At 40.4% G+C, this 24,543-nt stretch overlaps 2 protein-coding genes across 4 annotated transcripts; both read left to right on the top strand.

Moving 5' to 3' along the window:
* Positions 1-249: 249 nt before the first annotated feature.
* On the top strand, positions 250-7,227 carry srd5a1 (steroid-5-alpha-reductase, alpha polypeptide 1 (3-oxo-5 alpha-steroid delta 4-dehydrogenase alpha 1)). Of its 2 annotated transcripts, none has more exons than XM_046416932.1 (6): positions 250-797; positions 926-1,092; positions 3,394-3,495; positions 5,495-5,645; positions 5,737-5,833; positions 5,951-7,227. In XM_046416932.1, the coding sequence occupies exons 1-5, from the start codon at positions 487-489 to the stop codon at positions 5,801-5,803; spliced, it is 798 nt and encodes a 265-aa protein (XP_046272888.1). In that variant the 5' UTR covers positions 250-486; the 3' UTR covers positions 5,804-5,833; positions 5,951-7,227. The 2 variants fall into 2 exon arrangements, with proteins under 2 accessions (XP_046272888.1, XP_046272887.1); XM_046416931.1 differs by having other exon boundaries at positions 252-797; positions 6,371-7,227.
* A 2,421-nt stretch (positions 7,228-9,648) lies between these two features.
* On the top strand, positions 9,649-24,021 carry tent4a (terminal nucleotidyltransferase 4A). 2 transcript variants are annotated; one of them, XM_046416929.1, is made up of 13 exons: positions 9,649-10,922; positions 13,840-13,963; positions 16,124-16,170; positions 16,260-16,380; positions 17,351-17,458; positions 20,135-20,263; positions 20,537-20,750; positions 21,192-21,318; positions 21,405-21,508; positions 21,807-21,988; positions 22,332-22,490; positions 22,666-22,719; positions 23,869-24,021. In XM_046416929.1, exons 1-13 carry the CDS (start codon positions 10,093-10,095, stop codon positions 24,019-24,021), a joined length of 2,352 nt encoding a protein of 783 aa, XP_046272885.1. In that variant the 5' UTR covers positions 9,649-10,092. The 2 variants fall into 2 exon arrangements, with proteins under 2 accessions (XP_046272885.1, XP_046272884.1); XM_046416928.1 differs by having other exon boundaries at positions 22,666-22,839.
* Positions 24,022-24,543: the final 522 nt, after the last annotated feature.

The following is a 24,543-nucleotide window of genomic DNA, read 5'->3' as shown; positions in this document are numbered from 1 at the left end:
AGTAAAACATTATTTCAGGCATATTTCATTTCTTTTTTTAAAATCTACCTTTGTGTAATATAAAACACACCCCTGAACTAGCTCAAAGACATAAGTATTTTGTTTTGTTGTTTTTGTAATATAATAGCGTTTATTCTGAGAATGTCTCATAAATTTAAGTACAAGCGAAGCGTCATTATAGTGAATTACAAGGCAGCCAGCTCGTTGTTAGATTACACTGGATGCATATTAATTAGGAATGTGCATTAGTACCCTCGACACCCAAAGTTATTGAATTTCCAAGATGCAAAACCAAGAATTTTGATTGGCTGATTGGATTTATCGCCATATTTTCAGGGTCTGTGATTGGTCCTGGATGGGACATCCATACATCCATCCCATTTACGCAGTACATGCTGTGTTAGCTAGTGATTGTCAGTTAGTGGCAAATGTTAGCTACATTTCCAGTATTTGAACTTTTAGTTTTGTAACATTAGCCTTCCCGTGATGGACTCGCTGCTCTCCAGGCTCTTCTCCTCGGAAAAGGAGGAGCTGTACATTTTGGACTGCTTGGCTTACTTTATGGTTTTCATGGCAGCCTGCACATTTGTTACTTTGCTTTTTGAAAATGTCCCATACGGGCGATATGCTAACATCAAATATGGATTTTTAGTTAATGCCAGGTTTGCTTGGTTCGTTCAAGAGCTGCCCGCGTTCATGGTGCCTCTGTGTCTGGTTGTTTGGACGTCTTGTGTGAAAACCTCATTACTGCCCAACCAGCTGCTCATTGCTATGTATTTCTGCCACTATGTTCAGAGGTGAGTCATTATGATAAGCAAAGGTGCGCTGTTTCTGGTATTACTTATTAACTAATCTATGCCAGTATGTCAAAGTAAGTATTTGAAATAACCGAATTATGTTATTAACATTTTTCGTTCTGCTGCAGATCTTTTGTTTATCCATTTTTAATACGAGGAGGTAAACCAACACCATTCGCCTCATTTGCCTTGGCCTTTGTTTTCTGCGTCTATAATGGCTACATGCAGATCAGGTACCTGAGCCATTATGCTGAGTACCCTGCTTACTGGGTTACACATCCATGCTTCATCACAGGTAAGTGTCCTCTGCCTGCTACCAGACTGGTTTGCCATTCATGTGCATTCTTGAATTCATACTATTTACATTCAAGTAAATAGGGGTGGGCGTTCTGGCTAAAAAAATCTGTTTAGTCGCAATCATGATCCACAATCTAAATGTCAATATTTTCTCTCACTTTTAAAATAGACTTTGCCAGACTTGAAATAGTCTGCATTTTTCAGTTTTCACCACTGAAACACCATTTTGCTGTAAAGATAGTTCTGGCACAAGATCCTCATCCAAAGCCCTTACACTCACATCTCTATAGTGCTCTTATGAGTGCCACAGTTTTGTGTGTTGTGATTCCTGTCAATACCGTGCACTCAATACATAGTTCAAATTGACTTTAATCTTGGTTTAAAACCGAGATTGTACCACATCTTTTATGTATCAGTTGATGGATGTTATAATTCCTGGTTTCAGTGGGTGCTGTTGCCCTCTCAGCATCCCTAAAGTAATATTTTTCACATGGTTGTTCCTGGTTATGTAGGCAGCATGAAACAACATGGTAAGAACATATAGGACAAAGTGTAAAGATAGTAGTCCAGCTTTGGCTCATTGTAGTTTTACCACAGCAGATCCATGCCAGTGACATCTGCCATCTCTTACTTACATAGCTTAGTGTAAGTGCAGACGGGTTCTCTTGACACTGTGGTGGTCTTTACTTAAGTTGGTAGGACGGCATTTTTTGATGATTTGACCGTAGCCGAAGTTGGTTCCTTTAGAACCCTCTCAGCATGCACTGGGGCAGCAGATAAATGGACTAAAGTCCAATTTCATGTGTGTTCCTGCATTGTACTCCACCAGTTGCTCTGACAACAGTCCTAGATAAGTATTAAACCAGCTTGGAAAAGCCAAGAAAAATCTAGACTCATGTCAAATGGTCAGGATTCTAATCGCTCAAGTTAAATAAAGATGTAATAAATGTGATAAAAATATAAAAAAAATATCAAGTAAAAGTACTTGGTCAGTAATCTAGTCAAAGTACAAGTTGCTGTGTGTTTTGATATTGCAAAGTATGTGCCAGTTAGTATAAAATACAATAAGTTGAGAGCAATGAATTAGAGAGGAACGAAGTCAGATTCACAGTACACAACAGGATCCCTTACCATCGCTCTCAGTTCCCCCTTTCTATCCCTCTTTCCTCCACACACCATCTCTCGCTCTCTCTTTCTCTCCCTTTTAAATGAAATGAAAAGGCAAGGCGTTGCTTAAAAAACATAGCTGTCATTCAAACTGTTTTGCCGTCTCTCACCTTTTGCTCCACTGCAGGTGCTCCTCACGCCTTCCAAACCTCAAAGTGCTCAGCAGTTTTCTTTGGCTCTGCTTGGTCTTCAAGCAAATGCAGGAAACTGTCAATTCAGAATATATGTTTTTCTACACTGTTACTGTCCCTCCACTCTTCATACAGGCCCTAGTAAACCTTGCAGTGTTTTATTTATTTCCAACATTAACTACCCACCTTTGATGGGGGGAAAAAGGGATTCCCAGTAGATATTATATACATGTATATTCACTAAATTTATATATTAGGTAAAGCACAGTAAAATTTGACTTAGAGCTGGATAGTAATCCAAATATAGGGAATTACCAATATTATAACTTTTTAAGCTACTAAACTAAAATTACCATCCCTATTTCAGTGAATGTATAGCCTGTAATTAGCCTTACAGGATTGCTGTTTCAATTTGAATCACAAAGGAAATCTCTAGAACCAGGCCTATATAGAGTAATTACACTGAGTTAGCCAAGTCCGACAAGTCGAGCCCAGGTCATGGTGTCAAGAGCGACAGAACACAATGTCTGAAATATCAAGTTCAGTTTGAAAGTTTATCATGATACAGAGTTTAGGTCATAGATTTCCCTGATATGAACTACTAAACATGCTACATGCAGGTAAAAAGATTACATCACTGTTTTCATGTGGTGTGGAATGTATAATTTCAAGTATGTTGTATTATTGCATTGTAGTTCACAGCAGTGGAATAGAAATGTTCAACAGCAGACTCATTTGCTCTTTTTCTGAATATTCTGGGAAAACTGAGGTCAGATTAAGCTTGTCAAAGTTCATGAAACACGGAGCTGAAGCCAGGAGGCCATTAGCTGAGAACAGCATAATGGTTGGAATCAGGGGGAAACCGCTTATTGCACGGATATGAGACTGATATTGGTCAATTCATCTTACTCTTGGAAAGAAAGCAAATAAGAGCATTTCATCAAAAACACAAGCTGGCTGACTGGTCAACTAAAGCAGCTTTCGGGTTGGTTTGTCTCCAGGGTCTGTGCTGTGGTTGGTCGGTTGGCTGGTGAATGTGCACTCTGACCACATCCTGAGGAACCTGAGAAAGCCTGGAGAGACTGGTTATAAGATTCCCACAGGTAAGGGCTTTAATCATGAAACCGTGGGCGGAATTATTTCTCTCACCACAGAAAAAATTTCCTATTACAGTATGTCTAACCTTCACTGAGGAAAAACCTTGGCAGTATACAACTCTGAACACTAAAATGCTTTAGTTTAACAAACTGAAGGGGACCGTTCTTTTTTTTGTTATGAATGCTGGACATTTACTCTTAAAGGCACATTTTGCATTGCAATTATACCTCTGCTTGGGTTTAGAATTTGGATCCTTTTTTTCACCACTGCTGTGGGGTGACGAGAAAGTCAAGAAAGCAGTAATCACATCATGGCACAGGACTCTGTGGTCCTTGGGTGCAGCGCTACATGCTAATTTTCCAGTGCGGTCGCATGATTATACAGGATCACACTGTAAGCAGAATCACAGGTTGTCGGGAGTTATCTTCCTCCCTGTCTTGCACCCTGTGAGCCCATACATTAGTGAAGTAAAATGTTTTTCTCTGCTTTGACTCTAATATGGTCCAACTCAGCTTGTGTGTCACTGACTCACAATGCTTGTAGTGTTTGTATGTGTGGTTTTGCTTTATGTGACACATTTTCTAAACACCCCAGTGTTGATAGTAATCATGTTAGACAGCAAGCCAGCCCTACACTGGAACATTATGTGTCTTTGTAAGGAGCAACCAGACTTATTTCAGATTCACGCTAAAAAAGCATCCAGCCTATGCACTGTAAAAAAGTGTTCATGTTATCATCAGATAGTTAAGTCGTTCAGGGTGGCAGTAGCTTCATCCATAGGGACTTGACTTGGGGACTGGTGGGTAGTCCAGCATTGACCAGTCAATACGGAGGTGGAGGGTTGCAACCCATCACTCTGCCCTCTCTCTGCGTTAATTAGACACACATACATACATACATACACATACATTTCTATGTGTGTAAAAAGTAGAATGGAAAAAAAAGATACATTTCTCCAAGAGCACAATAAAAGTACTTAGTAGTGTTTTTTTTTATTAATTCATCATTAAATTAGTTATTAATTATGATAATTTATTATAACAATTCTGCTACCTGGAATGCAATGATAATTAGTTTCATTGTGCAAATAATGTATTAAAGGAACTGTTTGGGAGAACACTCATTAACTTGATACCACACTCGTGTTTCTTACTACCAGCACTGCTGGAGCTCCCTAATTAGCATGTTATATCACATTTGTCTTATTCATACACAAAAAACAAGTTGATTAAAACCATTCACTGAAAGTTGAAAGAAGGTTTTTATGGTGAATTTTTGCAGTGTATGACCTTTACTGTGGGAAAATGGATGCACTTTCTATGAGATGTGACAAGTACAGGGGTGAGTTTAGGTAAACAAGATTTTGGCCCATCTCCAAATTCCTTTTGACAAACAGCCTTGAAGGTTGTATGTATTGGACAAGCAAATTAAAATATATATATTTCTGCTTTTTAGATCACATAACTTGCCAAATTCAAACCACAAGTTGGATTTTTTTCCTTTACTAAATGAATCAGTAATCATAACAGGTTCACAGAGAGATTGTGGCTCCACTGACTAAGAACATAGTCACAACAATAGTACCTTCAGCCTGAACTTGCTATGAACCTGTTGAAACAATCCATCCCGGACCCTCAAGAAAAATAAAGTGGAGGAGGCAAGGCGGGAGGAAGCTGTGAGCTCCAAATGAACCTCCAGGCACGTCTGGAATCCCCTCAGCCAAGAATCTGCCATTTTCACATAAGAGTGTAGCAACACAACACATGGCCTGCAGTCGAATAGTGAGTGCTCAGCCATCTATGGTCAGTGTGGAGCTAGTTGTGTGGATACCCTTTGAGGTTTTAACACTCAGAATTAAATATATAGTTGAAATGCTATCACTCATTTAGCTAAGTTTTCAATGACAGTCCACCTCCACAGTGAAATATTTGGGCTGTTTTTGCTTCGGTGAACATATGAAAGAATGAGCATACCTGTACTGATTCCTACATCTTCCACCCACAGGTGGAATGTTTGAATATGTGTCTGGAGCCAACTTCTTAGGAGAGATAATAGAGTGGGCGGGCTTTGCTCTGGCTGGCCACTCTATTCACAGTTTAGCTTTCGCCATCTTTACCACAGTGGTCCTCTCCAGCAGGGCTGTGGCCCACCACAAGTAAGAATAATCACACACACACGGAGTAGCTTTTCGTGGAGTGCATTGCACACTTCGAAGAAAATGTCTCTTTTGCTCTTTCTCTCTACAGATGGTACCTTGCTAAGTTCGAAGACTACCCTAAAAGTAGGAAAGCAGTGATTCCCTTTCTCTTCTAAAAGCTTTGTGGGTACTGGAAGCCTGAAAAGGTACTAGTTCGTACAGTGGCTGAGAAGAATATTCCCATAATCCATTTTCTAATTTAAGAAAGCTCAAACTTTGGAGATAAAGCTTTTGTTTTTGTTTTTTTCTTTTAATTAAAACAGAATGAAACAGGTTTTGTGCTTGTAAATGATCTCATCTGAGCCACAAGCAAGCAACAGTTAAAAGCCATGAATTTCATAAGACTTTTACTACACTTTACACTTTGGTAAAAATATTTATGAAGCACAAATATACCTCAAACAAACAAACTGAATGTGCTGGAAGACTTGTGTTTTCCAGATTGCCAACATTTAGGATTTCTCAGGAGGAAATAAGATAGTGAATGGAGCATACCTCACCAGTAATACAGTGGATTTATGACACTCTGCACCAGCAATAAACAGTTTTAAGACCCTCGGCTAATCTGCATATTCCCCCAGATGGAACATAAACTTGGAAATGCAAAGCAGACATTTAAAGTTCTCATTCATTCTCGTGAGTCATCTGGTGAAAATGCATCTTTTTCCATTTGAATTAAATAGATGAAAGAGGGGCCTTGAATTAAGTCCGGCCTCGTTTCGCTCTGGGTGTCATCAGAAAGACGTTTCTACTTACCTCATCGTCTTAAACTCCTGGAAGAGAAGCCACTTTGGAACAAGCTACATCTCTGTCCTGGAAAGACTGTAACAGGCCGGTCCACGGCCACTGGGCTGCGGGGAAATCAAATGGAGATCGAGCATGACCCTCAATAACTCACTCATGCCTGAAATGAGAAGAAGAGAGTGTGGCCTACACATCACTCCTGGCAGGCTGATGTGAGGAGAGAGAAGAAGAAGAATGAAGGAATGAAAGGGAAAAGCACTGAGGAGCACAAATGAATGACACCAAATAGATGAGGTTGTGTAGGACTGGGAGAAGAGAAGAAAAACTTGGTCTGAATCATAACATCTCTTTTGTTCTGTTGTTTCAAAATCACTTTTACAATGAGCTCGGTAATCATGTCTGTGCGAGTAAGGACTTTTCTAAGAACCAATTCTTACTTTGTGATCCTCCTTTTAAATGCTTTCAGTATGTTCAGTGTTGCTCCACTGAGGTTTAGTTCGAAAACAAGTGCAATTACTTCATCACTTTGGTAACAATTTTCACAGCTTAAACTCACTGAAAGTGACATTGGCTTATGGCAGGTTGTATTGAATTGAAGCTTTCCACAAAGAATTCACTAAACATGCCAGGGTTAGTTTTCTCTCCTAACTTCTATCTCTTTCCGGTGGATGACATTTTCCAACACCAATCGCAGCCAAGGTCACGTCATGCTGAGTTTTAAAAATGTGTTGTATTTGAAATAAATTAATTGTGTCGTTTTTACTCATGGTTTCATCAATAAACAATAGGACCGTTGTGTCTGAGTGTGATGAAAAATGAGGGCTGTAAGTCGCTGAAGGCTATACAGAGTGACATCCTTCATGTTCGATATCCCGACTCTCACTTCCTCTTCGAGGCTATTTTCTCTGTGTATCCACACTTCTTCTTGTAATTGCATCACTGTATTACACAGCCAGTATTTACTGACCCTACTATCTGACTCGTAATACCATTCATCTTAAGGCAAGACAACCACTGGATTTTGTTTTTATATGCAAAGTGTTGCCGTGAAGCAGCTTTTAACTCTCAAACTTGGATATTTACACAGGGTGCGGATATATATTCAGTTATCACGTGCCAACCTGTGCCACCTATATGAAAGAAAAACTGCTGCAGTTTCCCTTCCTACAGACAAAGAAAGGTGCCTCAGTTTTAACACTAGCACCACCTGCAGACAAAGTGTTCAATCAGCAATTTTTTTAATAGTCGCCATTACATTTGTTCATGGAGTTTGACCATTTCAGGTTGTGTCTATAAAACACCACTTTAGATTTGCAGGACTTTGCTTGAACCATAGATCACTAGAGGCTTCCTCTGGCTGAGCCACAACTTCCAGTTTAGCCCTTTGATAACTAAAATGATTTAATCGTGTGGCTCTTCTAGATTTTTCTTATATTATGAATGGATCAAATTTTGATATTGAAGCGAGACTTCGTGTGCGCCACGTGATGTTGTAATTACAAATTTTGGCCACTATGTCAAATTGGCTTCAAAACTTGTCTTACTTCCTGTGGTCTTGATAAAGATGAATGTAAAATATCAGTCAATTCCATCAAGTGCTCACATATTAAAGTAAAATTTTTCCTTGCCTGTCTTTATATACAGTCAGTGGATGATACACAGTAGCATGCCTACATCTTCAGGTATAAAACTGCTGTTGTTACTTTTCTTGTCTGTTGGTGGCGAATAGTGACTGGGACTGCAGTAAATCTGTCTAAAGTCTCAGGTCTGAACCTGCAGCTGGATGCTATTCCCTGTTCTTATTATAACTGTCCTTGTTCTAATAAACATGACCCTATATTGGAGCTGAGATGCCACAGGCAATATGTTCATGTGTAGAAATGTGAAATGGTTGTTGATATAACAGTACAAATGCAGCTTTACACTAATGTGGGTTAAATATCTGGAACATGCTGCGGCCTCGTTATCATTCAAGCCACATGCAGACTCAGACTACTGCTTGCTTCCTTAATATTATCTGCTGTTACTGTTAAGCTTGAGAGCATACTGTTTACTTCCCTTACACTGTCTCTGTTTATACGTGCATGTGTTAGGCATCTGTGAGCTATGGTCCAGTCATCACCAATGTGGTAATCCCATAAAAGCAACAATGAGGCAAACCAGGCTTGAAATATCACACGCACACACACACACACAGGCACATAGTCAGTGTTGGCATACATAGGAGATGGGAGAAATAGCTTATTCAGTATTGTTTGTCATTCAAACACTTTCGTACAGTGTAAGACATAGGGAGACAGAAAGATGAGCATAGATTTCTACAGGCGTACAGTGGGAGTGAGCAGCTGTGTGTGTGCCTGTGTGTGTTATACAGAGAGCTACATATCCTAGCTGGCACGTAGTTTGCTCGGGGGGTTTTCCTTGACTCTGTCACATGCTGCACGTGCATAGCAGGGGTGGGGGGGCAGGCATTATGCAAGATGCTGTCTCCCTCACTGTCTCTTTAACATGTATACACATCCCAGAAGGTGCTGGTTATGCCTCATCCAGCCTGCCTCCGCTCCTTCATGGAGCTTAACGGACTGAGAGAAGGCTATTACTGGTGTCGGCATGATCAACACCACCTGCTTAGTATTGCCCCTTGAAAACGAAAACCTACTGGCAGCATCATAGCGACATCTGAAATAATAAACAGAAAAAGAAGAAGATCTATTTAAGCTTAGAGATTGAAAAAATGTGTGTTACCCTGTAAAATGCAGTGTGTGTTTACTGCTGTTTGTATGTCCGTGAACAGAATTTCAAGGGCCCGAGGTTGTTATTATGGCCCCCCAGGAGAATTTGAGATGCCAGCTGACGTCACAATGTGGTCTCCCTCTCTTTAATATTCATGTAGCAAGTGTATTTTGCTCAAGAGTTATGTTGCTTCATTTCTCTTCGTTTCAACAATTTCAAATATTTTCAGTGGGTGTACAAAAGCATGAGAAGCTGTGAATCCACGGAGGAAAACAGATTCTATGGTGGTCCCAACCTCCTAACCCCCCCCCCCCCCCACACACACACACACACACACACACACGCACATATTGTTGTTTTTATTATATACTGTATATTACTGTCTACTATTGATGGGGGATCCCTACTATGACCCACCCACCGCTGATGGCCGGGAGGTGGAGATAGAGTGTTCGAGGACCGCTGGGCTCCCAGGCCTTGCTTCCACACTCGCTTGAGTCATCAGAGGAGCCTTCATTACCGTTGTTTGGCCGTGTACTTCTTTGGTTGTTTAATTAAATATCTATCAAATAAAAATTCAAATATTTATTCTCTGCTATTCATCAACCGGCTGAAGTGATGAAGGAGTGGGCGGATGGGGGGCGCAGTCGTCGTTTAAGAAACTCCATGAAGAGCGCATGCGCATGGATTTGAAGAGAATACGCCATATTGAATTCCCGTAGGAAACGGCTAGCATTTTTTCCCTAGCGATGTACGGGGGCCACTTTATCAATGGTCCTAATTCGGTTTAATGTTTAAATACTTCTCTTTTTAATTATCCCGGGCAGTGTAGCGACCTTTCAAAGGTCCAGGAAGCGGCTCATATCCACAACGGACTCGCTAGTGTTAGTTAGATACTTCTAGGGGGGTTACCAGAGGAAGAAGTTGAATGGATCCGAGGGTAGCTTGGATTCAGCCCGAACAGAAAGGACCTGCGAATGCCTTATGGATGCATGTCTGGGAGACCTCTCAGGGAGTACGGACACTCTCCGCTCAGCAGCAACTCCACAATCAAAACCACAACCAGTGCGTGAATTACACTGCACTGGATGTTTTAAAAAATGTGGCGACCGCGGTGGCATCGAGCAAGAGCATTTGCAGCAGCAACGGTAACGCTACTGCCAGTTTGAGCAACGGCAGCAGCCATCACAGCATCATGAACGGCACTACTAATATTAACGGCACTGCGATTTCCTCGCTGGGGATAGCGCTGTCCAACGGGAACGTACATAACTCCTTATCTACGCCAACCACCGCTGAACCAGGTGAGGGAAAAACCCTTCCCCAGAAGACGGGATCTGTCTCCTCCTCGTCGTCCTCACAGGAATCCGGGACGGACAGCCCCCCTTCCAGCTGCTCACTTGAGAGGACTATGTGTGGAAATGTAACGGGCAACATGAATAAAAACGTCGGGGGTGCCAATCTGCTTTTCAGCATGAGCGACAACATGGACAATAATGTCAACCTTTACCACCAACATCATCGTCACCTACAAGAGCACCCGGCTTTCAGTTTGCAGCAGATTTGCGTGAAGCGCCATCAGGTTCACCCATCTGTACCTGTAAATCACACACACAGTCACCACCCAGGCCGAAGGAAAAGTGACAACAAAGCGAGCACTTATGGAATGAATTACTTGCTTTCAAACTGCACTAATGGCAATTATGCGAGCACTTGGACACCCTGGAAGACTAGGAAGTACAGTCCTGGGGTCCTTGGGTGAGTGGCTGAACACTATAACGTTAACTTTAACTGCTTTAGGATTATAAAGCTAACGTTAACGTCTGCCTTTTGCTTATGGTTTTAATGATTAAAGCTGCAGCCAATTTTCGACTATGTGGTACGCACAACGCGGTGTAGTTAGCTATTCATTTCCCAAAGCAGTTAGGTACGATAGTATACGAAGCATTGCAGTGTTAACCGGAGTCAGGCTCTTTGCTGGATAGCTGAAAAGCTACCGTTAGTTTTGTAAAGACAGCAGTAGCCAGCCGAAGCAAGACCGGAAGTGGTCCGTTTTTGTCTGTTGAAGTTTGAACTGAGCCGTTAAAAAATTCGACTTTGCAACTAACTGTTGTACAAAACATACACTGTGTGAAAGTGTGCAATAGTAAGCTAAATAACAGCATCGAATTTTGATGAGGAGTGTTCTTTTTTCAATGTATGTGTTATATGAAAGGTTTTGACCGGATATGTTGTCTTCTAGTGTAATCCGTTTGTTAGCCTGACCGAAAAGCAATCTTAGCAAACGGGTTTCTCGTTTGGCTCCATGTTAAAGTTAGCAAACCAGCAATTAAAAACAAAATAAATAGGCCTTACTCGACCAATAAATTAAATTAGCTCGAATTGGAAAGTAGAGTCGAGCCTCTAAATAGCAAACCAAAATAAATGTAAAAAAAATGCTCCACCATGCCCCGGTATTCGCTAACAGGGTTGGATAACATTTAGCTAACTTGTGTAATGGTTCGTGAAGTAATGTCCATTTACCTCCGGGCAACCTCCAATGAGCATAAACTATTCCCACTTGCTTGGTTATAAAAACAATCAGTCTACTTACAATGAGAATATGATCAAACGTAAAGGAGGAACCGTGATACTGCATGTTTAAGTAGTTCCCTCAGCATGTAATTGCATTGGATAAAAGTGAAGTAAAACCGTTAGACCTAAGCTTTTGAGGGTGCGATCAATTTAGTCTCTCTTCTTTCCTGGTTATTCTTTACGAAACTCTGTCACTGTGACATAACAGACAGGGGTGGGACTTGTATGTCCTATTGATAAATTTAACATAAGTAAAACACAAATATTTGATTACATCTTAACTGATGTATATTTTTATTTTATTGTCACTTTCTTCTTGTTTGATATTTATGAACGATTATGTGTAAACGTATGATAGCTACGTTTTTGTTTGTGTCGAAAGAGTTGTGTGACTGAATGTATTACAGGTTTTTAATACAGTTATAACTATTCATTTTGTTGTGTCAGAAGCCCTCTTCAAAAACAAATGGACAAGGAACTTCCAGATGTGTTGCAGGCCCTTGTAATATTTGTAATGGCTGGTTGCACCCATCTGGGAATTTTCTGTACAAGGAATCAGTGTTTGTCATGAAAGCTCTTCCACATGCTTGATGCTAGGTTTCACAAAAACCCTAAATATAAGTTAACTGAAAAACTTTTAGTTGGTCATTGATGTCTAGCCCTGCAAATGGTGAGTGAAGAACATATTTTGCTTTTTGCAGTTCTGTAAGTTAACTGATGCAAGTTTTGACAAGTCTTGTCCATCTAGTCATTCAGTAGTTCGCCTTCAGGGTGCTGTTTGAAGTTCCACATAGAGTGATTTGCACTCCAAATTGAAAATACAAATAATTGTAAAGTTATACTGAATTGATATTGTGATGATCTTGTGAGGTTTGGATTTGCATATTTGGCAGGAAGACATTGATTCTCCATTAGAATACATGGCTGTCTTGGTAATGTGGTCATAGATTGCACCAGTGAACACTATTGATTACTTTAATGCAAAGTGCTAAAGTTAATGAAGAGCTGTTGTTTGACTTTAAACTAGATAGCTGTAATAGCTGTTTTTTGACTGTGTGGGGCTGAACAATAGCCATGCCCTCTGTCAGCGGTGGAGTATTGGCATGGGTACGCCCTGGCTTGCTGGCAGAGAATTTTCACTAAAGAGCGGCCACATGGGCTGACTGCATTTCCTCCAGGGCTCTGGTAATTGATTGTGACAGTCTCCCTGTTCTGTATTTCACACTGACATCATGGCATGCATTCCTACAAAAATGAATGGCCACAGGGTTGAACAGAGTTCCACTGTTCGGAGGCATTTGACTGGTCAGAAATCTTTACATCATATGTGTCCAGCCACTGTTGCCATACACAAAACCGTATCAGCAATAACAGTAAGGCCTGGGATTCCTCAGGTCTCCTCTGGATCATACGGCCTTCATTGTTTTACTTAAACCTCTTTTCAGTTTCCTCTCAAAATATCAGATGGGAACCAAATGTCCATAGTGATAATGAGATAAGATTCCTGCAAAGTCTCTCTCCCTGTTAGTTGTGACTACTTCATTTCTGTCTTATTTCTGAGTAGTGGTTATGTTAAAGGCTGTGGTCACAATTGTTGTTATGAATATGAATATGTTATGAATTGACTCAAGCGACTTGATCCTAGAACTTGCCTGTGTTTTATCGCGGTATTCATTTTTAACTAAAAACAATGCTACTCATAGTTTCACACAGCTCTGGTTAGGTTCTAAAGTAAAAGTCGGCCAAAAAAAACGTAAATCATGTGTGAGGCAAATAAAAGCATCGCTTTGGCACGACAGGGGTTAATGAGAACAGTGATAAGAATGAAGCGTATCTCAGGCCATCTGGAGAGCGTTTTTTTTTTCCTCCAAAATGTAAGCTGAAACTGGTTTGTGTGAAAGTCAAGTTTCAGAAACAATCCTCATGTGATTGTTTGGAATAACTTTAATATAATATAAAAGACACATGAAATTCAAATCAAAACACATTTCACATCTTTCACAGGCCCATCTCTTAATCCAGGCTACATTCTGGTCTTTGAGTAGCAGTATTATTAAATTGGTGAGAGTAACCCTTATCTGTCATCCTCCTTTTCATCCAGACTCCACGAGGAAGTGATGGACTTCTACAACTTCATGTCTCCTCGGCCAGAGGAAGCAGCTATGAGGAAGGAGGTGGTGAACCGGATAGAGATGATCATCAGGGAGCTGTGGCCAAGTGCAGATGTAAAATACACACACACCTGTGTTTATTTTGGTCAACTTTGGTCTTTCAGGGTCTTAATATCTTAAAGAATAGTCTCTTAAATCACACAGTCCACTGGTGGAGGAGGAGTTATTGGCACACAGACGTACTGTGATCTCAAGTTGTTCAGAAACATTGAGATACTGTGTTTCTTTTTTAAAGATGAGGCAGTGTTAATACGAGATAATGCCAACTTACTGTATGTTTATAATGCTGTTTCTAATTCTGTAAGTGCTTTACATGAGTTAGATGGGTCAGGCCTTGCCAAAAAAGTATTGAATTTGTTTTTAGTTATCTTAAATGTGGTTACAGTTTGGGTTAGTTGGACTTTTTGGATTGGGATTGTGTAAAATTTAAAGGAAGCTATCAATATTTTTGGAAATATTCTTACTTTCTTGCCAAGAGTTAAATGAGAAGACTGACTGACTTATCTGTATGAAGCCGCTGCCAGCAGCTGACCAACTTAACTTAGCACAAAGTTTGGAAACAGCTAGCCTGGTTTTGTCCAAAAATAACATAATCCAGCTAATTGACATGTAGTATCTTTGTACAGAAACCAAAATGTAAAGAGGACTATTCGTTGTTATATGGGTGATTGTGCACTGGACTGTTTTCTTGGGGGTGGGACCGGTGAATTTCTAGAGTCTTTACTGGTTGCCTGGCAACTGGTCCTGGCCAAGAAATAGTTTGGCAGACAATGTCATTCCTTTTAAAGCTAACCAGGAAGTGCGTTATCCTGATGCTGCTAATTGTAGCTTCTGTAGATAAAGTGAACAATTGACATAGTTGAAGTAGTTTAAGCAAAAGTAAAAGTAAGTATAAGTCAGCATTTTTTAAAATATGCTCATTTATATTTTGAAGTGTACTCACTCTGTATGTGCAGAAATAGTGATGGAGGATCCTGCAAATGGTTGAGTAGGGTTGATGCAGTGCCCCCTCTCATTACTTAATCATGTAAAACACGCGCTGTGGTGATTTGTTGGCTGCCAGTCTTCTTCTCTTCCGCTGTGAGTCAGATTGTCAGGTAAATGGATCAAGCCTGTGATTTGTACCAGTCTCCCTTTTCATTTCAACCTATTAATCCTGGTCTGTCTTTGTGCTGTTGCCTTGTTGTATTTACCAGGCAGAAAGGGAAAGAACTCCACTCTACTTCCTTTGGAGGGCTTTCGCTCGCAGTCCCCAAACACAGCGTTTTTTTCCCCCAGCTATTGTATACTTAATGTGGCAGCTTTTTCAGCTTGGCAGCATTTACAGTCTCGGAAGTGGAACCCGGAAATACTTAGTTCCTGATTGTTTGCAAACATTTGAGCTGGATATATACATTGTTAGAACAAATGAGCTGTGGTATGATACAGGAGCTGTACTGTCAGAAGCATGTAGTCAAGCCCATTTTAGTTAGAATGTTAGAATGACAAGCAATAAAATGTGTTTGAGACTTTTTATGCCTCTGTACTGGTGAGAGCTGTGGCTGGAGCCATTATATTTTTTAGCTGTCTGTCTGTCCGTCCCATTCTCGTGAACACGCTATCTCCACAAGGCCTTAAAGGAATTTCATTACATCTGACAACAATATCCACTTCGACTCAAGAATAAATACATTAGATTTTGGTGATCAAAGGTCACTGTGACATCATAAAACATGTTTGCCACATTGAAGATGTGTTTGAAGCATCCGTGTATAAGAATTTGTAGCTTCTTTGCAGCAACATCCGTATTTGAAGCGTTGTAGTCCACAAGATGCTTGTTGGTTTTAACTATACTGAGCTTCAGGTGATTGTTGCACCATGTCATGAAGCTCTCTGTCAGGCTTCTGTACCCCCCCTGTAAAAGTAGTCTCTAAATGAAGTCAGCATGTTTATCACAGGAAATCACTCACTGGAATCACAGATGTCAATATAATGACTTTCATTTTGCCAAAAAATACAGTCTGTACCTTTTTATTAAATTCCTTCTACATATATATTATAAGTCTGGACAGATGCAGATCTGAAATGCAACTTGATTGGTTTGCACAGGCATACAAGCACAAGCTGGTAATTGTAATTTGAAAATGTGTTTACCTATATGCTGCATATATGTGCTACTTTCTAACTACAGTTATTTTGGTCATTCTTTTCATATTTCTTCAACATTTTTTTCAGGTCCAAATATTTGGCAGCTTCAGCACAGGGCTGTACCTTCCAACAAGGTAAGACTCTTGTATTTATTAGAATTAAATAACTGGTTTGTTTTACTGCTCACTATTTTAACATTCTGATTTCTATTTATTGCCTTTAGTGATATTGACCTGGTGGTGTTTGGAAAGTGGGAGCGTCCCCCGCTTCAGGAGTTGGAACAAGCTCTTCGCAAGCATAATGTGGCAGAACCTTTCTCCATTAAAGTGCTGGACAAGGCTACAGTGAGTCGGACATATTTTTCAGCTCTGTAGGCTTTGTGGACGCGTGTCATTTCGTGTTCATATCAAGTACTTAAAAAAGATACACAAATTTGCAACAATAGATTTCCATCAAGGACATTAGTTATGTTAGATGTAAAAGACATAGTTATTGTGGCATTCCATGTGTACTGATGAACTGATTAATTATCTGGCACAACAGAATTGTTTGACCATTGATTTCAGTCTTTCTTAAGGTTTATGTGTAACATTGCAGCTCAACCAATTAGGATAAACATAGGCAAAGTTTTGGCAGCACTTTTTACAATCCTAGAAAAGTTCCTATAAACTTTAAATGTTAGAAATATAAAGCCTTTGCTCTTTCACTCTTTTATCTCCATGGAAATATGAGGGGGGAAAAGAAGATACTCAGTTAGTGTCTCCCATCTGTTTGCATGATAGGTGTCACACACACACGCACATACACACATTTAGAACTGTAAATATTCAGTTTGTTGTTTGGCCACTATAATGTAACAATAACAGCAGATATTTTGTCAGCTCTAGATAACCCAAAATGAAAAGTGATCATCAACTACTTACCCTGTCCAGTCATTACTTTGGTTTGTTTTTCTCTATTGTTTTGAAGTTAAGCCACTGTTTTGCAGCTAAAACAGGGCCATGTGATGTGGGAACCTACGCTGGAAGGGTTTATTGCTACCCGCAGTATCCCACAGTAGTATGGTAGCTCTGTAGCAAGCACTGTCATCCCAGGACCATGCTAACCACTGCGTGCTGCAATGCTGTCTTGACTGACATGATAATTAGTAGTTAATGGCTGAATATTCATTTTTGGATTATATATTCCTTCTAAAAGGCTGTCAGTCACGATAGATGTTTTTCCCTCTTATTCACGGTCGTTTTGGTAAAAGCGTCCTTAGCTGATAAGTTGACTGCTATGTTTACAAATGCATGTTTCTTTTTCTTCCTCCAGGTGCCAATCATCAAGCTGACAGACCAGGAGACTGAAGTGAAGGTGGATATCAGTTTCAATGTCGAGACTGGGGTCAAGGCAGCAAGCTTTATTAAAGATTATGTTAAGGTAAGATATACCTGTGGTGGTACTGCTGCAGGATCTTGCGCTTACAGGTACACTTCATGTTATTTTATTCAATAAGTGAACCAGACCGGAATCCGTTACACATTTTGCTGCAGCGTTTTAAAACCAGAGAGGAGTCATGAATTTAATTCTTAATGCACTTAATAAAATGTTGCCAAAATGTAAAAAACATGTACATTAAAGCAATACATGCACATGGAGGAAGAGAGCAGGAAAAGGTCATGTAAATACATTGAAGTAAAAGCCACAAGAGGAGTCACATAATTACTATTTTACAGTGTGGTCTAAATACTGAACTGTGGAAATTCCCCCTGTGAATCAGACAAGCCAGCAGTTTTAAACCATGACACTTCACTCCAATCTCACATTGGCACATCTCATTTCCAAAGTGATGCTGGAACGAACCCCAGAATCTGTTCTCAGTATAATCTCCACTCAACTCAAACTGAGCCTGTGTGTAGCGGAAGTGAAATCCTCCCCATGAACTCCCACAGAATCCCTGCTGAAGGTGGATCACTGCCCGCTTTAGTCACGGTTGTAGTAGTTAATGCAGGAGAGGAATTCCAGGTGCTGATGTTCTAGCATGTTGTAAGGTTTTGGCATTTGTCCTTTGTTGTTGTTGTTGCATTTTTTGGAATTATGGTTCTCTGGGAATACATGTCACAGCTTGAAGGTTGACAGCTGCACCCTGCATCAACCCAGTGATAGTTTATGTTGTTAATGCATAGGTGTGACAGTTTCCAGGGGGTAACTTCAGCGTTAATCCTCGTATGTCAGGTTAATATGCAGCCTGTTGGAGCAGCGTTACCTCACAATTGTGTTGTCATTTCTTAAAGAGAAATTTGATTCTAGCATGTTTCATGTACAGTCAGTGTTGATGGTAAATGTACACACAGAACACACACACAAGCAACTAGCATGACAGCCTTCCATTTAACAATAAAGCTTGTTAAACCAGTACTGCTGTATAAACACACAAAAAGCAACCTGAAAAAACAATTACAGACTTTCAGCCTAATGATCTGGCATCATTTATGTCATGTTCTCACGGCGTCTCTTGACTGTCCTTCAATATTACAACATTAGTCCCACAGCCTGTGGGAATATAATAGATGGTCTTATTAGCTGCACAATACGCTAACACTAAGTTTAACATACTAAACTACAAAATTTAAAATTTTAATCAACATAAAACATTGCAAGATTTACAGCTTCTGTTTTTGAAGTTGGGTCACACCCAGCTGGTATCACACAGAATTCAGTAATTTCTACTCATCGTGGGTACATTTCATTGAAAAGGTTATCTAGAGTCCTATTAGCAACTTGAAATGTCACCTTTAGCTAGTCTCCATAAAAAGATCTCTGCATATGAGTGAAGATAAGTTAGAAAAAGCTAATAAAAATTGGAAAGGGTGTCAGACAGTATTCAGTGGTTTCTGAGATGTACAGCTGAATGCTTCTGATACTACAGATTTTGCAGATGCATGTAGATAGCCATATTTAGAGATTATACTTCATACTTACGGCTTGAATAACTACGTCACAATGTCAGCCAAAACTCTGTAAACATTCTCTGCACTCATATTCTGGGATGTCACACTTTTCCTATTGAAAGTATAGCTAACTTTCAAGCGAAGAGAAGCAAAGAAGTTATGTTTTTGAATGGTAGCAGGTCCCCTGGGTCCCCACAGACGGAGATTATATTCAAGTTGAAACAGCCCACAGTTGTCGAGAGAAGAACGGATTCTGTAGCAGATTTCTCAGTCAAAAGGGCGAGCAGTGAATAATTTATTGCTTCGTTTGACTACATTTACCATCGACACTGGACATCCACTTAAAACATGGTGTATATTTCCTTTAAAAGTCCATTTTAAAAGTAACTGGAATCTAGATTTATGTGTTAAGTACGGAGGTTCAAAATTCGCAAATGGCATTGATTACAAATTATGATTATTCTGTTGGTTTGACTCACAAAAAATTCAATCATTCAATCATTGTGGTTTCAGCAATAATTATGGCATCAGCAAGGTTTTTCCTGGTTTGGTGCCATTATAGCTTCCTAAAAACACAGTATAAAACAGTATGCAATGTTGTCTCACAGTTACTGCAGAAACTGACTATTGTATGAAACTGCCTTAGGCAGTACAGCATTTCTGTTCTGTGGCTGCAGGGCGTGCTGATAATTTTTCTAGTAATTTGTTTGACTAGAAACAAATACAGAATCCACTGCACGATTTATTTGCATGGATACACAACACATGTTGCCTAATAGTTGCTTAATCAAATCATGATTGACAAAATTGAATTGTGTCCGAGCTGAAAGGAAACTCCAATCAAAGCTGCAATCATCAAATCACTTACTGAGCAATTCAAAGTGATATTTAGCCAAAAATTCACCCTTCTGCTGTCAAGTGATGATATGTAAGTGCAATTATTTGAATAATTTGTTCTCACTTTGAATGTAGTCTAGTCTCTGACTCACTCACTCCTGAACTCTATATACCTTATTTATCTCACCAGCAATCCCCTCTTATCCTCAGAGAGTTATACAAATGAATGAGTCTAATTTAAATCCCCTTTTTTTTGTTTAAAATTCTCTCCTTGCCCTGAGTTTGACTGAACTGATCCCTCACATTATTCCACGTTTGTCTCTTTCAGAGGTATCCGGTGCTGCCTTACCTGATCTTTGTGCTGAAGCAGTTTCTGCTGCAGAGAGATCTGAATGAAGTCTTCACCGGGGGAATCAGCTCTTACAGCCTCATCCTCATGGTCATCAGCTTCCTACAGGTACACCAAAATTCAGATACACACCTAAAGACAAACCATGTTGTAAAAAGAGCAAAAAAATACTCTGGATGTGTTCGCAGTTGCTCTTTTTAAAGCTATTTTAGAGGCAACAGCAGTGTTTATGAAAGTTGACATGCTTATCATGGTAGTGGCGGTGTTGTTGTATAATAGCCGTAGTGTTTCTTAAGGTAGTAACTGTAGACATAATTGGTATTCATTTTTAATACACAGTAAATGTTTTAAACAAAATCTAATCCTGCGCTTGCTCTTCAGCTCCACCCTCGCATTGATGCCAGAATCCCCAATAAGAATTTGGGTGTCTTGCTGATAGAGTTCTTTGAGCTGTATGGTCGCCATTTCAACTACTTGAAAACTGGGATTCGTATCAAAGATGGAGGTGCATACGTAGCCAAAGAGGAGATCATGAAGGCCATGACTAATGGATACAGGCCATCCATGCTCTGCATAGAGGACCCTCTGCTTCCAGGTGTGTGTTTCACAGCTTTACAATGACTACAGTGAATACAACTGATCGACCACAATGGAATACAGGGTCATTGGGCTGAAAGCAACATATAAACTGCATTTGGTTTGTTTTCTTTGTCAAACTTATGTCATCATAATAATTTGAAATATGCTCTAATTGCATAAGGAATTTTAGACGTAATGGTTTCAAGTCCGTAATTCATACAGTTAGACATATTTTTGGAGGTCTGACTGCAGTGTATAGCAGCAGAGTTCTACCATATGGTGTAGTGTAAATATATGCTTGAACATGGAATATGCCACAGCAAGGGAAGAGTTTAGAGCAAGTAAAGTAAAGAAGGCTATAGAAATTATTAAGGTTGAATATTGCAGAACTTACTGGGACAGACTGTTGCTTTTTACGCCCTAATATTTACTATTGTGTTGCTGTGTTTGTCTGTAGGTAACGATGTAGGGAGGGGCTCCTATGGTGCCATGCATGTCAAGCAGGTGCTTGATTATGCTTACACTGTCCTGAGTCATGCTGTGTCCCCACTTGCACGGTCATATCCCAACAAAGACTCTGAAAGGTTGGTATACAGTTCATTGAACAATACTAAAGATGCCCAGAATAAAATTAGTGCTCTTTTAAAATCCCTCTTTCTCTCCCCTGCAGCACCTTGGGCAGGATAATCAGACTGACCCAGGAAGTGATCGACTACAGGGAATGGATCATTAAGAAGTGGGGGGGCAGGGACGTGGCTCGAACAGAGAACAGAGGTATTCCTCAGACCAAATATAGAATTCTATAGTAATGCAGAAAAACTGCTTGAAACCAAGAGGAGTCCATGATTAAGAGTTTTATTCTAATAAAGGAAAATGACTTCCTTACAAAATAGGAACTTTTGCTGTAGATGAGCTACACCTTATTGAACAGCTCACGAAATTTTATTAAAAGAATAAATTTGAGCTCTTGGTAGACTACTGAATAGGAAGTCATTTTTTTATGTGTAAATAATAAAATCCTGACATGCAGAACACGTGAATTACTGAATCTTTTCATTTGTCTTTTTTGTAGTTTCCCCTCCCAAGGAGCCGGTGTCGGAGCAGGAGCCCTCTGTACTTGGCGGTGGTGTTGGTTCAGAGGAGCAGCAACGGGACTCGGTGTCACCCCACAGCGCAGACTCCCCCATGTCCATCTCCAGCCCCCAGCAGCACTCTTCGGCCTCGTCTGTCTCATCGCTGTCCGGGTCAGACAATGTAAGTAAACACATGCAGGCCAAGCTGATCGGCACACACACTCTCTTTATAAGCACTTGATCTGTTTGGGTTTTTTTTCCCCTAACAAAAATGGCAGCAAGAAACATGAAGTGTTGTCAGGTAAATTGTGACATAGAGAAGAGTTATTCAACTTAACCGCTTCTCTGTTGTAGCCAAATCAAACAAACCATGACAATTTAACCACGACCTTGTTGCAGACAGAAGTACAGTATATGTATTTTTTGTGATTGTGTAATTGGCGTCCAACACAATGGAGAAAGACAGAGTAACTACAAATGACAACCTTGCTCATTGTTTCATCCTTTTTTGTGTGATTTGCCAGGACTCTGATTCAACGCTCCCGTGTCCCGTCCCTCCGCCAGCCCTCCCTCCATACCCGTCTTTCCCGCCTCTGGGCTTAGCTTTACCGCCGGGCCTCAGCATGGGCACGGGCAAACCTGGCATGGGAGGACACCATCTCCTTATGCCTCCAGGCTCTCAGGTAGAGACAGAGCAGTAACTGCTGGCACTAGGGATTGTATTTGATTGTGTATGGAAATTAAAAGTAAAAATGATTAGAGGATTCCGGATTAGGAAGCATTAAGAGAATGATTGACAAAACAATTCAAAGTTATTGCTCTTTCCTATAAATAATTATTGTCCTTTCCATCATCCAGGCTCGTGTCTCACTGCCCGGTGGTCTAGCAATGCACTCCATACCTGGCAGACAGGTGTGTATAGACACCGGGCTCCCCCCCTTCTTCCACATGCCCCCCCCAGCCCATGCTCATGCCCCTGCCCCCTCCAGCCCCCAGCCTCCGCCCAGCCCCCACTCCAGCCACACACACAAGGTAGGCGCCGGATGCCACAAACACACTCAAACGCACTGTCAAGGCTAACTTGTCTCTCTCTCTCTCACTCTCTCTCTCTATCTCTCTCTCACGCACACACACACACACACAAACACACACAGACTTTCCATCTCGTATTATCTATTATCTATCCATTCTTTGTCAAATGTCTGGTTTCTCGCTCTCTCTCTCTCTCACGTACATTCCGTTTTACTTTACATTCAGACTATTTGTGTAACAGATTATATAGATATGAACGTAGTCTATAAGTGAGCAGTAAACACTGAAACTATCACTGCTGCTCTGAGGCCTGATGTTCCAACATCAGGTGTGTAATGTGTGAAAATGACATAAACAACTTATCCATAACAGTTTAAGCCAGTTTTTAGTTCGTAGGGCATACAGTCGTATTGAAAGAGTAGTTCAGCATATTGGGAATATGTTTATCCACTTTCTTTGTAAGAGTTAGAAGTGAAGGTTGTTACCACCTCCTATATGTACATTAATCATGAAGCTACAGCCAGCAGGCAGTTAGCTTAGCTTAGCTTAACATGCACAGTGAAGGCAGTGGGAAGCATCTGGCTTTTTTCGGAAGTAAAAAAATAGACTTGCATATAACACACTGCAAAACCACATCATATTGTCTTCAACATATAATTACAGAGCTTTAGATATGCTGGTATGGACCTTCATGGACCCTTTTTTTTCAGCATTTAAAGTGAGTCAGGCTAGCTGTTCTCTGCTGCTTTCAGCTTTGATGCTAACGAGTTACGTGGCCCTGTAATTATTGTCATCTCTTGTCTGTGTGCTTCATACAGTATTTAGCATACAGACATAAGAGTGGTGTCCATATTCTTATCTAACTTTCAGCAAGAAATATCAAAGAAAAATCTTTATTGAACAGTATCACAAATGTAACAAATGTTCTGTCCGTTAGAACAATGAAATGAGTAAACCTAATTTCCTTTATCATCCATAAAGAAAATATCCATGTTTTTCTTTCTCTCTCTTTTTTCCACTCCTTCTCAGAATGGAGCCAAGTTCAATATGAAGGGCTTCCACAACCCGCCACTGGTCAACAACCCTGTTCTAGCTAACCGCGGACACACACACACACAGTATCACCGCAACACATGGCGACGCAGAAAGAGGGACAGCCTACCGGTTAGCCTCAGCAGATAGAAACCACTCCACTTCCCCCAATTTTTCCTCCCTCTCTTCTCTGGCTGCAAGACCGTGGCTCTTCGTTCGTCTTGAAGGAGGATGGACAGACAGACAGAGGACCAGAGACCAGCAGTTTGTACTCTTGGGCTGCCACCACATGGAACCACAGCCCTCAGCTCTGCATCTTCCTCCTACTATCTCTTCCTATCCGTTTCTGCATGACTTTAGTTCAGAGTCATATTTTCAGTATTACATCACTTTCAGTATTTGTTTTGCTTTCCTCGTGTCCGTTTCAGGTCAGTTCCTGTTTTTTTTTTTTTGTTGGATTTGGGGGTGATGCCATTGCCAAGTTCACTTGACCTCGTCTTGACCCTTGCAGCCAAGCTGCTTGCGGTTCAGTATTACTTTTTTTTTTATATATATATACAGTTAAAAAACAAACTGTTTTACATTTTGTGCAATAATGTTAATTTTTTGGGGGAACTAAAGTAAATGCTTATTTAATTTTTTGTGTGGGTATGTAAAAGCATTTTATACTGT

Source organism: Scatophagus argus, chromosome 17 (genome assembly GCF_020382885.2).
Source record: "Scatophagus argus isolate fScaArg1 chromosome 17, fScaArg1.pri, whole genome shotgun sequence".
Classification (NCBI taxonomy): Eukaryota; Metazoa; Chordata; class Actinopteri; family Scatophagidae; genus Scatophagus; species Scatophagus argus.
The sequence above is the reverse complement of the archived record's forward strand: the minus strand, read 5'-3'. Positions and strand labels throughout refer to the sequence as shown.